At 38.7% G+C, this 16,799-nt stretch overlaps 1 protein-coding gene across 1 annotated transcript in view; it reads right to left on the bottom strand.

Moving 5' to 3' along the window:
* The window catches only part of LOC5574025 (T-lymphocyte activation antigen CD86), a 284,943-nt gene that overhangs the window by 15,224 nt on the left and 252,920 nt on the right, over positions 1-16,799 (bottom strand). Inside the window, exon 7 of the mRNA XM_021846892.1 lies at positions 3,564-3,732. Coding sequence (XP_021702584.1) covers positions 3,564-3,732 — 169 coding nt within the window. The remainder of the gene's footprint in view (positions 1-3,563; positions 3,733-16,799) is intronic.

The following is a 16,799-nucleotide window of genomic DNA, read 5'->3' as shown; positions in this document are numbered from 1 at the left end:
GAAGCGTAATTTATGTACATGTTAATATTGTAACGGGAAGAAACGACCATTGACTTAATGAGAAAAATTATTTCATCGCAGTCATCCGCGGAATGTCAGTGAAAAATAATACCTCCACTATTGGTACACTGTTCCTTTAGTTGAGGTATGTTTTTAAATTTGTGTTCCTATAAAAAAAGAAAACAGCAACTATTGGTACAGGTAAGAGAAGGTTTAGCAATTTTAGTGATATTTTATCAGTTTTGAAGCAACTGTTTCAACTATTCCGTCAACAAGCCAATACGTCGACTGGCAGTGTCAGTTCTGTGGCTAATATAGTAAAATCAGTGAAAACGGCACTACCGCAACTATAGGAACATCCACAACGAATGGAACACTTACCCTAATGGGAACCTATAGAGAGCATGTCAGAAACAAGATTTGAAGCTGGGATAGAGTGATACGAGCCATACGTTATGAATGAAATCGTCACTTCCATTTTTATCACGTTTAGTGACAAATCGTCGTTCTTTAATTTTTGCCACGTTTGGTGACAGTTTTAAATCCCGCTTTTTTTTTTGGAAGTAGCTATGAATTCAGACATTAGCCCTTTTTTGTCCATGGTTGCAACCATGTTAGTGAATAAACGTAAGAAGAAGAGGTTTTCACCCAAGACGGTGCACAGTGGCGGGCCTTCATATAAAGGTCGGACAAAACCTACGTCCCAAATCGCTTGATAATGGTAATCTATTAACTATCTTGGCTACCTGATATCATCCCGTTGGAAATAAGCGCCAAATTGAAAATTTGATTTTCTAGCGAAATGTGTTCAAATTAAGTTTTGTCATCCAATCGAATAGAAAGGATATTATTACAAACTAATCAGTTGTAATGCAGACATTTGTGTATAAACCTAAACTAAAGATACATATAAAAAAAACATTTTTTGCTACAACTAACAACTTAATATGTTACAATTTATGTGATTATAGCCAAATCAAAGGTTTGAGACTACGGTTTCAAATGAAGCCATCTCAAATCTGTTATGATTTCGATGAGATACAGTTGTTTGAAGTTTGCTAGGTGAACCATAGTTGATGAATTTGAAGCAGTCCGATTTTGCTGATTTTCCTGCACTCACGATACTGCCAAAAACCGAATACAAAAAAGATCAATCTCTAATTTTGAGAAATCGTCACTATAGAAAATATAAACAAACGATTTTGGAAACATGAATTTTTGAGGTTTTGTCCGGCCATGCGCCACTGTGCTGTGTCCAAGAAGGATTACCACCGCTAGCTTTCACTAACGGGTCCAACGAAAAATCGAAGGCACGGGTCCTAACAAGGATCGCAACTGGATCAATAGTAAAAAAATAGCACTGAAAAGTACTGTTTTTGTAGCATTGAAAAATACCGTTTTTAGCACTGAAAAGTAATATTTTTGTAGCACTGAGAAGTAATTTTATTGTTTTAGGTAAATTTAAAAACATCCAAGAGCAGGGAGAATTAATGTACGCACAGCACGAATGAACTAAAGCCAAACTTGTTCCAATCAATATATACCCAATCATACCTGGAATTGATTCTAATAATTAAAACTCAAACATTCAATTGAGAAAACAACACCGGTTCAATCAAACTTCAAATGACTTGTGCAGCTTCACCACAAGACTTCATTTGTAGTCGCTTCCGTTTCATAACCGGTGGCAAACGGATCTACTAGAATTTCGCGGTCATTTTCCTTCCCAGTACCATCCGTCGTGAATCGAAAACACGCTCCATCGAAGCACCGGTTCGGCTTATTTCGCCAATTAATTTCCAGCCATCACGTTTCGGAAATAAATACAAACAGCATTTCAGTTTTATTAGCTCGTAAAAATGAAACGCAGCCACCTCGGGAAACTTTCCGCCTCATCGGTGCCACCCCATGTCAAATAGGCAATCAACTCCCAGACTGACTTTCACTGTTCCGCAGAGGAGTAATTGGAACGACTTCGTGGTCAACGTTTCAAATTTGAAAAATTGAGAACTTCGATACCGCTATACGTTTGCAATCATAAGAGAGGACCTTCCTTAGCCGAGTGGTAAGGCTGAAGATGACTAGGTTCGATTGGGCCGTCGGGGCACTTGCGTATCGGAAGTCATCCCTCAACGGTATCGCAAGACCGACCTCGACATCCAATCGGTCCGTCCGAAGAACATGACTAGACAGCGCAGTAATGTCCAGAGAACCAGCCAGCACAGGAGCATCGATCAAAAAAATCTCACATGGCCCAGGCATGTGGCTGGCCCCAAAATGTAAGTATTGGCGCAGAGACAAATCGCATCCAGAGCGAATAGAGCCAGAGGTGACGAAATGGCGTAGAGGCATCAACTTTCAGAAGTAATACCATGAAGTAGTTCCGGGGGACATCAGACTTGTAGCCCATGCCAAACAAATAAAAAGATATCAAACCATTTAGATCAGAAAAAAAGTTTGTCCACAGCTGATTCAAATTACTCCTGTGTGCATTTGGCCAAACGTGGCGAGTAGCGCCGGAATTGCTTCCCATCAGACACACCATCGCAACGGTATGGACTTCGGAAGCGCCCCATAAATCAAGTTCGATAATCAGCTCCATACCGTTTACTCGACGGCCGGCGCAGTTCCCAGTAAAATGGGTTCGCTCCGTTCTGCAGTGAACACTTCTGCTTCCAGGGATGTCCATGGGGAACCTTTGAAGTGGCTTCGTTGGCTTACAGCATGAATTGGCCTCGATAAGTCAACCGGGAAAATCAGTTCATTTGATTTGGCGAATTGGGAATCGGTGTCTTGATTGCCGCAGGATTGGGTGTGGAATTTTCTCAGAATTAATTTTCCATTACAAGCGATACATCCCTAGCGGAGGAGATGAGGAAACAAAAAGCCCAAATATTTACGGAACTCGGTTCCGCAATAAGCTCAGACCCCTCCCGCATAAAACGTTCGCTTGCTGGATGGGGTAGGGGAATATGGCTGAAAATGTCAGCTTGAGCTCAATCGCATTTTACAGAGAAATAACAAAGTTTACTTCAAACTTGCAACGTAACAGACGTGAGTCCTGTATGGCTGGACAGCCAACAGACGTTTTTCAGAAACCAAGAGTTCTTTCAAAAGTTTAATATCATACAGTAATTTCTCGATTACATCACGGATCCAAAAAATGTTGGCGTGATATACCGAAGCGTGAAATAATAAAAATGCATTTTCTGCAATATAATTTTTATCAAAATTTGAGCTTTATGTTGAAACGAAAAGCAGGTAGCAGGTAAGATGGGTCAAATAGATATATGTTAGTTGTTTGAGGTTATTTTTCTATGTAAAATGGATGAACTTCATACAATTGTTGGGCGTGATAAAATTGAACAGAAAACCGTACTAAAATCGAGAGTGATATATTGAAGCGACATTAAAACGAGAAACTATTGTACTACAAAACGTTTATGTCTTCACAGATTTTGAAATTAGAAACATGGAGTTATTATTTAATATTAATAATTTTATAAAAATGTTAACCGCATTTCATCCCATGAGTACGTTTCGAACCCCTTTGCCCTACTCACCGTTAAGCACGTGCACGTTCACCGTGATCGGATTGGCCGTCGACGGGGAGCACGTATATTTGCCGGAGTCGGAGGTTTTCGCCCGCTGTATCAGCAAATACGAGGTCGTGATGTCACCCTTCTCCGTTATCACCGAGACGCCACCACGCGGAGAGTCGTAGTTGATTTCCTGCGAAGAAAACGGGTGATAAAGCAGAAAGGAGAACGATATAAAATGAACTCAATCTTGGAAATAAGGCGCAAGGACGCGGATCACGGACCGAAGAAAGCGAAATCAATAGGGAAATGGTGGTGCGGAGGAGGGCATGACAAGGCTGCGTGACAGGATGGTGATGTGGCATGGGATGAAACGTGTCGGAACTGATATTTTTTTTGCCGAAGTGCAAAGGAAGCTTTCGTGCATGCGAAGGCGTAATATCTAAGGAAGATAAGTGTTAATCTGTTGGATTCTGATTTGTTTTCTGTTTGCTACGATTTCAGGTTGAGCATAACTATTACAATAATACTGATAATAACAGTAAAATAATTGTTTAGCTTAATACTATCGTAATAGACGAATCTATGATCACATCTTTGCTTACTAAGCAGAAGATCATGAGTTCAATGTCGGACTGTTTCTTAAACATCATCAGTCCTGTTAACTTCACTTTAAATTATTTTCTACATGAAACATTCGTGCAACGATAGTAATCTTTATGTTAACATTTCTTTGCAATACAAACTTAATTCTGAGAATGCTCTCGAAACATTAAGAAATTCCAATGAGCAAGGGGCATTGCAATACCAAAATGTGAAGTAAAATTCTAACCGTGATTACAGAAGATAATCTTAAACTTTCGATTTGTCTTGAAACGTGCAGAGAAGGCAATTCCGTTGCACTCGCGATCGTGCAATGAAAATTATATGGAAGGATCTGCAAAAGGAGATCAAAAAACCTTTTACCCAACAGAGAAACAAAAATGTTTATAAAAACCTTAGAAGTCAATTCTGGAATTGAAGGAGGAAAACAAATGTTCAGTAACTAAATCTCTCGGGGACTGATTTGGAAGAAGTGAGAACTATTATTAAAAAAAAAAATATATGAAAGCCCCTGACGCGCCATGGCGATGATGGAGTTATACACATCCTCAACAAGAAACATTCAGAGAGTAGCTTGTCATACTTGGTTGATATATTTAACAAATGTTTTCATTTGGCATATTTTCCTGAGACGGGTATTTGCCAAGATTGTACAAATTGTCCTTCCAGACTAAAAATCCTACCAATGCATCTAGTTATCGTCTAATCAGATTGCTTTCCTGTACAAGTATTATTGAATGATTATTTTGAACAGAATGATAGTTCTCATTAACAGTTATGGACATCTGGAATTTCTCCAGATGCTCTTTTAGAGAGGTCTCCAGGTTTTTTTTTTAAATTCCTACAGGGATTTTGCCAGAATTTTTTCGAAGATAATCTATACTGTGATCCATACAACGCTTTCGCCAGAGATTCCTTCACGAAGAACTTTTGATCGCTACCATTTTTTCAGATCGCATCAGATAGGACTACAAGAGACTCAGAAATTCTGCCTGGAGTTCCTACATGGATTCTTCTAGGAATTTCTCAAAGGATCATTCCAGGGATTCTGTTGATGCACAACTCGAAATAGGATGGTCTCACTGTAGATAATAGGTAGCAGATCATTAATGATTGTCAGCATACTTGCGGCAGTATAGTTTTCGCTCCATAATCCGTTTACACGTGTATGTTTCAATTTGTAATGCTTTGTACTCTTTGTCCCCTTTGTTACTTTGTTTGTAAGTTCAATTTGTTTGCCTTCAAAATGTATAAAACTTCCATAGTAATCAACATCAGCTAATAGTCCTTGAGATCTCGTACTACAAGTGACTCAAAGTTAGATCGCGCGCGCAGTTAGCATAAGTCGTTATAATAAATCGCCGTTAGTCAAAGTTTAAGTTACAGTTTGTGCCAATACAGTTTGAACCTCAATATATCAGTCGAGTTTGTGTTGAAGAAACCATATTTTAGTCGGTGCAATATATCCCAGTTAAGCCACGAATTCTTGACTTAGTTTTTCCATGAAGAAATACCACTCGACAGTGATCCAAAACCAACAGACGCTCTTATGTGCGTTAACAGATTCCGCTAGGAAAATCTCTATAGGGATTCTTCTGTTCGGAACAAGTTTTTTCCAGTGGGAAAGTCTCCAGTGATTTCGGTAATATTTTTAAATAAGATTCTTCCAGGAATTTCCCCAAGAGTTGCTCCATGTAATTTTTCAGGGATTGGTCCAGTGGTTCATCCACAGATTCTATCAGGCATTTTCAAGCGATTTTACATGATATTCCTTCAGGGATTTCTCCAGAAACTCTTCTGTAAATTCTTCCAGAAAAATATCTACAGGGATTCTTGCAGAGATGTCTTCAAAGAATTCTCCAGGAGTTACACTAGAACAATTTCTTTTAGGATCACACCAGATATTGCTCCAGATTCAGGATGCATTCAGGGTATTCCTCAGGTAGTCTTCTCGAAACTCCTCCAGGATTTAATCCGGGGATTTCTTCAGAGATTATCCACGGACTGCGCTAGAGATTCTATCAGGGATTCCTTCAGGGACCCCACCAGCTTTTTTTCTGGGATTCTACAAGTAATTACTTCACGAATTCCTAAAGACATTCCTCGATAGTTTGCACCAGCAATTAGTTTGGATAATTTAGCAACATCGCAACAGGAATTACTCAAAGGATATGTCCAGGATTCCATGAAGTTTGTCTAGAGAATTAATCTGAGCCTCAAAAAAATATCTCCGAAATCTTTTCAAGAATTCCTCTAGAAATTCCTCCAGAGATGCCACCATGAATTCCTCAAGAATTTCATCAGAAATAATCCCAAGAATCCTTCCTTCAAGAATTTTCCAGAATTCCCGAAAGGAGAAATTCATAGATGAATTCCTGGAAAAATACCCCAATGGATCCCAGGAGCAATTCCTAGAAGAACCTCTGACAAAATAAAATGAAAATATTGTCGGAGTTTTTGGAGGAATACCTGGGAAAATCTCTGGGGAAATTCCTGAAACAATCGCTGGAGAATTCTCAGAAAGATTACCGGGTAAATTACTGAAGGAATCCTTAGAGCCATCTCTAGAGTCACCTTTGCAGAAATCCCTGGAGTATTCTCTAACAAATTTAAAAATTCTTCCTAAAAGAATTCCTAGATAATATTTAGAAAAAAATTCCTTGAAAAATAAGATTGATCCTTGGAGAATGGATAGTGTTATTTTTTTTTCTATCTTTATTAACGAGATTTTTAACCCTAGGCTAGTTCATCTCGGGACCAACGGATGTACTTCCCTTCCGACGACTTCCTCACTATGACTTTGTTTCATAAGTGACTATCTCGGGGATGGGATTCGATCCCAGGTCCTCGGCGTGAGAGGCGTGAGTTCTAACCACAACATCAGGCCCGTCCCCTGTATTGTAAATTTTAGGAGAAGATTATTAATAATAAAACGACCTACTGGGTACAAAGTAGTCGGATGAACTATTGAGCGATAATTTGGGAGAATAACAAAGCGATGGAAAATTGAATAAGCATCTGGAGTATCCATAGACTATAAAACAGTATCTAGGAAAATATAATATATATATGAAATAAATTAGAATATGGAAGAATTCATAGAGAAATCTCTGAAGACATTTCTTGAATAAAATTTCAATGAATGGTTGGAAAATTCTTTGAAAGTGTCTCTGAATATATGTCCATTGACTTCCAAAGGAGTTTTCAGAAGAATATATCAAGTAAGGTAAAGAACGTTTCCAAATAAAACCCACAGAGCATTCCAAAGGAAAGCTAATGGAAGGAAATGGCTACTAGATTAACTACACAAATTCTGTATCGTTCTTTTCTAAAATTCTTCCAGAGAATACCTTCTACATCCCAGATTTCGTTTGAAAATTACGTTGTAGTTGAGACAAATCCCACTTCAAAGCATAAATTCATAAAATATATCAGCAAACATTTCTTCTAGAACTTATCATGGTTCAAGAACACCTGAACTGTAATATTCTCTGAAAAACATGTGTTATAACTTTTGAAAAATAAACAGTTAAAATTTCCTGCAGTAATTGATTATAAATTCCAACAAGCAAATGCAGGGGCAAGAAATAATAATAATTCATAGAGAAATTCTAGATGGAATTTCAGGGAAATTCATCTCATATGTATCGAAGAAAATCTTTTCGAAATTTCTCGAAACTATTGAAAATTTTTAAGGAATGTAAACAAAAATTGGTGACTAGATGGATCTACAAAGGTCCGAGCCGTGTCCAAAACAAACAGCATAGCAAATAAAAAAATATGAACATTGGCCAAGGATTTGCCGAAAGTATTTATGAAATGAAGAATTTCTATTGGCTGCCAGCAAACAATTGTAATTTTGTTCGAAGAAATGTTTGTTGAGATAGTGCTTCAGGAAAGTTTCCCTAATTAACTGCGTAATATTTTAATGTTCAAAAATCCGTCATAGTAATGATCAAAACTTCTAAATGTTCAGAAACAGTTTTTCTGATTTTAACTGAAATTTGATGAATTTTTTTTCACTGCGTTCCAGGTGAAAAAAAAAATAATGAGAACACTTTTTCATGCAAACTTTGTCGATTTCAAATGAGAAAAAAATTTAAATTCATTGAACAAACCGAGCGGTGGGCCCCTTCGCCAACACTCCATTCAAGTACCGTAAAACGGGGTAACTTTGATAATGCGGGTAACTTTGATAGTGCGTAACCCATCGCATACTAAATGAAATATCATAATTTCTGTTAATCAGTTAAGCAAAACTTATGCAAAACTAAAGAATTTTAGTATGACACTTCATGTAAGAGCAGTTTTCATCTTAATCAAGATTATTTTAGGCTTTTTATACGAATTTAAAAAAATTTAAACAATTTTAGCATTTTCAAAACGCTTACAAACAATCTGTTCTACGATCACTATTTGATGTAGTTTTGAATAGTTGGCCACTTATCTTTGATAGCCTATTTATCATAGAACTTGAATACGGTCTCAAATATCTTAGCGAAAATCATATTCAAAAACTGGGACCATTTTTGTAATCTAAGTCAGAAATTTCCATATAACGTTAAACGCCTAGAGGTATGCAATGCCCTACAAATGTTCGTTATTCATTCAATTTTGTTCGAAACATACTCCATTATCAAAGTTACCCCAAAACAGAAAACCAACTTTCGATTATATGAAAAATTATATATCCATTCAAAATGAATATTTTGCCAATTTATCGACTGAAATCGATAGCTAGGATGCCAGTACTTGTTTTAAATATATAAATTGCAAATCTTTGAAACAGCATGCAAAAATATTCAAGTTTTCTTCGAAAAAACTATCAAAGTTACCCCGTTTTACGGTACCACATTTACTACAGCGGTGGCGACAGAGCAGAACGTGGAGTTAGCTTCATAGTGATTGGGAAGTAGATGAAGCGAATTATTTGGTGGAAACCGGTAAGCGACCGAATCTGTGTGTTGAGAATGAAGGGTAAGTTCTTCAACTACAGCCTGATCTGCTTATGTGCGCCTACGAACGATAAGCCCGATGACATGAAGGATGGGTTCTATGAGAGCCTGGATAAAGCCTACGGAGAGTGCCCAAAACAAGGCGTCAAGATAGTCATCGGCGACGCAAATGCGCAGATCGGGAAAGAAGATTTCTTCCGACCCGTCATAGGAACGGAAAGCCTTCATTCCGTAACCAATGATAATGGCCTGCGGCTAGTAACCTTCGCTGCTGCTAGAGGGATGGCAATCAGCAGTACCTACTTCGCAAACACACCTGGCGACACCCGAGTGGCGATGCCTGCTCCCAAATAGACCATGTGCTGGTTGATGGGCGACATTTCTCAGATGTCATTGGTGTCAGGACCTTCCGAGGCCCTTATATCGACTCGGATCATTATCTCGTTGTAGCTAAAATTCGGGCGCGGTTATCCAGCGTCACGAATTCCAGATCAAACAGAACGCTGCGCTTCAATATACAACGCTTGTCGACTGATGGGGTAGCTGCGCAATACCGTCAGCAACTAGACGAGCAGTTGATAAGAATCAACGTTGCTGGAGACGTCGACAGCCTGTGGGACCCTGTGGGACCTGTGACAACAACGGCGCGGGAAGTGATCGGCACTGGTCAACGACGAAGACGAAACGACTGGCTCAATGAAGAGTGGCAGAGAGTGACAGACATAAAGAATGTCGCCAGATGCCGTATGTTTGTGGCCGGTACCCGACAGAACAGAGAGCGATACAGGGCAGCGAGAGCCGAAGAAAAGCGAATCCACTGCATAAAGAAAAGGCAGCACGAAGAAAGTGTGGTAGCTGACGCTCAAGAAAGCATGAACCGGAATGATATGCGGAGTTTCTATGCAACGGTCAATGGTGCGCGGCCCAATACCGTACCAGTGCCCGCCATGTGCAATGATCGAGAAGGGAATTTGCTGACCGATAAAGCGGCGGTGGCTGCCAGGTGGAAGGAGCACTTTCAGCAATTGTTGAACGGTGAGAATGGAAATGTAGCGAAGAACAGGATGAACATAGATGATGTCGATCAAGCTGTGGACCCACCGACCATAGGCTGCTGGGAAGGACAAGATCCCGGTCGAGCTTCTCAAGCACGGAAGCGAGCAGCTATACCAGTCGATCCACCGAGTACTCCTGAAGGTATGGGAGGACGAAAAATTGCCCACCGGCTGGTTGGATGGCCTCATCCGCCTGATATACAAGAAACGACACAGACTGGAGTGTGCCAATTAAAGAGGAATTACCCTGCTGAATTCGGCGTACAAAATTCTGCACGCATCCTGTTTAACAGACTGAGAACACTCGAGGAGTCCTTCGTCGGCGAATACCAAGCTGGTTTTCATGAAGGCCGTTCGACAAAGGACCAGATGTTTAGCTTGCGAATGATCCTAGACAAATTCCGGAAGTATAACTTGCAGACTCACCATCTGTTTATTGATTTCAAGGCGGCATACACAGTTCGAACGAAACGTGTAAATTTCTGAGACATATAATGCACATAATTGGAGCGTGGAGTATCATGGATATTTACATGATATGTCATGTAAACTTCAATTACATGTCATGTAATCCAGCAGGATCCTGAGTGGTTACATGACATATAACACATTTTTACATGATTTCAGACTTAAATTTACATAATATGACGTGTAATCTTCATTATTTTTAACAGTGTACGACTCAGTGAAAAGAAATGAGCTTTGGCAGATAATGTCTGAAAATGGTTTTCCGGCGAAACTAATTAGGCTGATACGCGCTATGCTGGATGGTTCAAAATCAAATGTTCGGATCGCAGACGAGGTGTCAACCTCGTTCGTGACGTTAGACGGATTGAAGCAAGGAGACGCACTTTCTAATTTACTGTTCAACATTGCACTCGAGGGTGCTATTAGGAGATCTGGCGTGCAAAGAAATGGCACTTTTGTCACAAGGTCTCCTCGGCTTTGCGGACGATATAGACCTAATTGGAATCGATCGCAGGTCAGTGGAAGAGGCCTTCGTGCCTCTGAAGAGGAAAATAGTGAGGATAGGCCTAACCATTAATTCTACCAAAACGAAGTACATGGTTACAGGTAGAGATAGAGACAGGCATGGTGGTGTAGGTGCTGAGGTAGTGTTTGATGGGGATGTGTTTGAAGTTGTTGAAGAATTTTTTTACCTTGGACCACTTGTGACATGTGACAACGACGTATCCCGCGATGTGAAAAGACGTGTTGCGGCTGCGAATAGGGCATTGTACGGACTACGTAACCAGCTTAGGTCCCGCAGCTTGCAAACGGAAACAAAATTCGCCCTGTATAAAACATTGATTCTTCCGGTGGCTCTCTACGGGCACGAAGCGTGGACGTTGAAAGGGTCAGACTGGAAAGTTCTCGGTGTTTCGAGCGTTAAGTGCTGCGGACAATACTCGGTGGGAAACTCGAAAATGGTGTGTGGCGCAGACGCATGAATCACGAGTTGTATCAAGTGTACAAAGATGCGAATATTATCAAGCGTGTAAAATACGGCAGACTTCAGTGGGCTGGTCACTTTCTGCGAATGTCGGAAGAAAAAATTGCGAACATAATATTCAGCAGGGAATCAGGTAGAGGTCAGCGGCTTAGGGGAAGACCACGAAAACGCTGGCTGTACACAGTGGAAGAGGACCTAGCGACCCTAAACGTTCGGGGCAACTGGAGAAGTTTCGCCCAAGACCGACGAATATGGAGCTCTACAATACGCCCGGAAATGGCGTGACGCTACGCTGTAGCCATCAAGGTATCAAGGTAGGTAAACAAACGGGATCTGTAATGCTCGATTATTTTTTCAAAAAGAAAATAACTCAAGACATTTTGAATTTTATTTTGCAAATGATTGACAGTAAACGAATCCTCAGAATATCTGAAATAGTCTAGTCTGTTAGATAGTAATGGGGAATGTTAAAGCATTGGAGGAAACTCTTGAAAAATATGTGGATCTCTCAAGATAATTCCGAAGGAATGCGATGTCGCAATACCAAGAATTTTTACGTGTATAAGTTTTAAAATTTTATGTGTTTGAGAAATCATAATGATACTTCCGAAAGTTACATAAATATTTTCGTATGAATCTCTTAAAAGAAACATTGAAGAAATTTCTTCAAAGTTTTAAAAACATAAGGACGTACACTCCCGTGCATAAGTTTGTGTTCACCCCCTAAAAAACATACAAAAGTGTTTAGTCCGTATCTCTGGGAATACACGTCCAATTGAAACTCTTACTTACTTTTTCTTATTCTTACTTCTTATATATTTTTCCAAAAACAATTGTTTTGAATTTTGTATACTTAATTTTTACATAAAGTTGTGACATTTTACAAAACAACTCACTGAGAAATTATAGCAAATTTCCTCAGCATTTGATCGACCAAAATTTTAAAACAAGGTGTCATCAGAATCATAATCTTATATTCTTTGAAGGGCGCTTACGATTTTTTTTGCGGAAAAATCTGAAAACTATTAAAAATTAATAAAACAGTCATTCAAGTCATCGTGCAAAAGTTTCACTCCTCAGTATGGTGTATCGTACAAAAGTTTGGGTTCACCTGAACTTACTTAAAACCCAAATATCTGTGAAATCTGTGAAATGTCCGCGCCGTTATTTGCGTTCGAAAAAGCTTTAAACTATTAAAATCGGTTGAAAAATGGCAGATATATTGACAAATATGATGTGCGTGCGGCTCAGGTGAACCCAAACTTTTGCACGGTTTTCATCATACTGAGGGGTAAACCCAAACTCTTGCAACGACAACTTGACTGACTGTTTAATTGATTTTGAATATTTTTCAGACTTTTCCGCCAAAATTTCGTGGGGTCTCTTCAAAGAATATAAGATTATGATTCTAATGACACATTGATTTAAAATTTTGGTCGACCCAATGCTAAGAAAATTAGATATGATTTTTCAGAGCGTTTTTTTTTTAAATGTCACAACTTTAAATTAAAATTTAGTATACAAAATTCCAAAAATGTTTTTGAAAAAATACATAGGAAGTAAGAATAACTCTTTGCCCTTCGAATGCGGCTTAAAGAGTTTCAATTGGAAGTTTAATCATAGAGATATGGACAGAACACTTTTGTATGTTTTTGAGGGGGTGAACCCAAACTTTTGCACGGGAGTTTAGGTTTATACAGCCGTTCCATGAAAAACCGATCTAGTGGATCAACAAAGTCCGTGCAAATTTCCTATTTTGTGCTTGATTTAAAATAAGAATACACGTGTTTTTGATCTTTTGGATTAGGGTGACCATTTCCGAAATAGGGTGACCAGATAAATCGCGACCTAGCAAAGTTTTTATTTTTTAAGAAATCATAACTTTGAACCGCTTGACCGATTTTCAATTTTCTTTGACGAAATAAAAACCAAAGATTTTGACTGTTCAAGAATATGAAAAAAAAAAACGTTTTAAAGGCTTTGAGGCTCTTTAATTTTTCTTGAAAGTTCTGAAAAATTTACGTTTACTGTCGAATTTTCAGCGATGTATGTTTTTTAGATTTGGAAAATAAAAAATCAATCGGCACGCACTGTAGGTCTCTGCGCATCACCTTTTTTTCATTTTTTTTAAATGAAAGCTTAAGATCTCAACTTTTGATAAAAAATATAAAACTTTGAAAAAAAAAATATATGAATATATATAAAAATTTCCTAAACAACTTGAAATTTACTATGGCAAAATTTTGGAATAACTATGGAGAAATTTTGGATATCCAAACACGTTAGTATTGGAATGTGAGTTTAAACTTTTATCGCATAGTGAAAATTTATTTTCAAAATCTCAATAAAGAAATTTTCTGCAGTCAGCAATTCAATCCGGCGGATAGGAAAAGAGATATTCATGAGCTCGTTCGCTATTATTAAGCTTCATATGGGATTATCGACTTGCAAACATTTATTAAAATCCCAAACAAAATTAGCTCAAAAGGGATTTGTTTCTTCAGCAAAATCCTGAATTAGGCTTTAAAGAATTACCCAGTAAACCAATTCTCGTATAAGAATGTGCATCTGAAATCATATATTCGTATGTCAAAAATCAGAATCACACAAAATGTTAAATTTAGCGTTATGGTGGTTACGTCGACCATGCAAATATTGGCAGTACAGTTGAATCTGCATGGGTCGATGTTCCATTACCTGAAATTGGCTTATCGAACCATACTCAAAACAAACAAAAAATCCTAGTTATAATGATAGTAACTTCAAACAGCTTTCGAAGGGTTATCTGTGCCATGACTTGATATTTCCATAAGTCTATTGTCCCCTCATTATCAAATTATGGAGGTTTGACTATAATGTATTCGAAAATTTTTTATATTTTACTGTTTATTATTTCATACTGAAATAACTCTCATTAAACGTTGATCATTGAGGGAGGATATCGGTAAAAACAATTAAAAGGAGCAATGCAAAGTTTTCTGGCTGTATTCATGTACAATTTTTCATCTGAAGGCTGATTTCTGTATTTTCAAATTTTCAGGATCACTAAATCATGCAGTGACAAGGAAACTTAGCCTCGCTTAAAGACCTTCCGCAAAGTTACCTTTTGAAAACCACAAAACAAGTACCGGTGCTGTGGAACACGATTCATCCTTATGCTAGGCAACAATAGCGCAATCATGTTCGGTACAGATTGCGAATACACGTAGCCAACGGGGTGGCAGCCACTTGTACCTTGTACGTTCACCACCCTCGCCCACTTCTCCAACCGGCAGTAATAATTCACACGTTACCAGCTCGTAAAACCAATTTCCCGAAAAAATAACTCCCAACCGATACAATCCGCTTTGTTGTTGGTACCACCGTTCCTCTAGGGCTGACTGCTGCTGCAACGAGAAAGAGGCTTTCTGTCTGTTTGCTTGGCAAAGTCTGCCTACGTTCACGAAACAACCAGAAAAGAATCCCCCCGCTCTCGAAAGATAACAACGAAAAAGTGCTGTCGGCAAGGCCACACGAAAACAAATATGCCAAATTTATGGCATAAAGATACCTACTTTTTGGGAAACATCTCATTCCTTGTTGCCTTCCGCTAGTCCCCTGCTCAACCAGCCCAGCACACCGCGATCCGATTTTCAAACAAAGTACTCAACCCCTCCACTGTTTGTTCGGGTGCAGCGTAAACCCCCCGGGAACAGTTATTACAGTCACCCTGCAGTTATGAATCAACAAAGTGCTTTCTCATTTATCAGTTTTCACTGAGTTCCTCCTGAGATTTCCATAGCTCAGCATTCTCGGGTTTAGTAATTATTATTCGACAGATTTATTCCTTTAGTTACCAGAAAATTTCTCGAATAATCTCTAATAAATTTCTTAAAAAAAACCTTTTGAAGATATACGTCAGAGAATGCTTCAGAAAATATTTTAAAAATTTCTTCAGCAAAATCCTCTACGTACTTCTTCTTCTTCTTGTTCATGGCATTTACGTCCTCACTGAGGCAGAACATGCTTCTCAGCGTAGTGTTCTTAGGAGCATTTCCACAGTTATTAACTGAAAGGGGGCCCAGATAGCCGTAGCGGTAAACGCGCAGCTATTCAGCAAGACCAAGCTGAGGGTCGTGGGTTCGAATCCCACCGGTCGAGGATCTTTTCGGGTTGGAAATTTTCTCGACTTCCCAGGGCATAGAGTATCTTCGTACCTGCCACACGAAGTACGCATGCAAAAATGGTCATTGGCATAGTAAGCTCTCAGTTAATAACTGTGGAAGTGCTCATAAGAACACTAAGCTGAGAAGCAGGCTCTGTCCCAGTGGGGACGTAACGCCAGAAAGAAGAAGAAGAACTGAAAGCTTTCTTTGCAAAAGTTGCCATTTTCGCATTCGTATATCGTGTGGCAGGTACGATGATACTCTATGCCCAGGGAAGTCAAGGCAATTTCCATTACGAAAAGATCCTGGACTGACAGGGAATCGAACCCAGACACCTTCAGTATGGCTTTGCTTTGTAGCCGCAGACTCTAATCACTCGGCTAAGAAAGGCCCCATAGCTCACACCTCTACGTACTTATTTCATATTAATTCCAGTTGTTGAGAAATTCTTCAAAAAGTGGGACAAGGTATTCTACGAGTGTCACTGAAATTGTCTTCAAAATCGCCAAGCTTCTCTTTATAAATTCTTCAGAGAGTTTGCCAATAGGTTTTCTAACTTTGCCTTTGAAGTTCTTCCTAAAGTGCCTCTTCAGGTTTTTTCAACAAATCTTTTACAAAATCTTTCGGCATTTCATCAAGGATTTCTTGTAAAATTCAAAACAAAAATTATCCGGTTCTTCCTTAGCTTAGCTAAGCTTAGACTGACTACTGAGGCGGTTTGAAGATCCAGTCTCTCATATTTTCTTTATCATTCATACCATAAAAATAGAGTTCTGTAAAATTTTTAGCTAAGACAAAGTAGGTTTATGAGGAAATTACTATTTAGAAATTTCGAAAAATGTTTCAATCATGTTAGTACTGGAAATTGAGTACAAACTTATTACTCCAAAGTAAAAACTTATTCTTTAAACCATAATAAAGATATTTGCTGCAGAGAGAAATTCAATTCGACGTATAGGACAACAGATTTTCATGAGTTTGTTTGCTACTATTTAGCTTCATATGGGATTATATCCCGGCAAACATCTACAAAACTCCCAAACAAAAAT

This window comes from Aedes aegypti, chromosome 2, assembly GCF_002204515.2.
Source record: "Aedes aegypti strain LVP_AGWG chromosome 2, AaegL5.0 Primary Assembly, whole genome shotgun sequence".
In the NCBI taxonomy this organism is placed as follows: Eukaryota; Metazoa; Arthropoda; class Insecta; order Diptera; family Culicidae; genus Aedes; species Aedes aegypti.
This window is presented reverse-complemented; position numbering and strand designations above follow the sequence as displayed.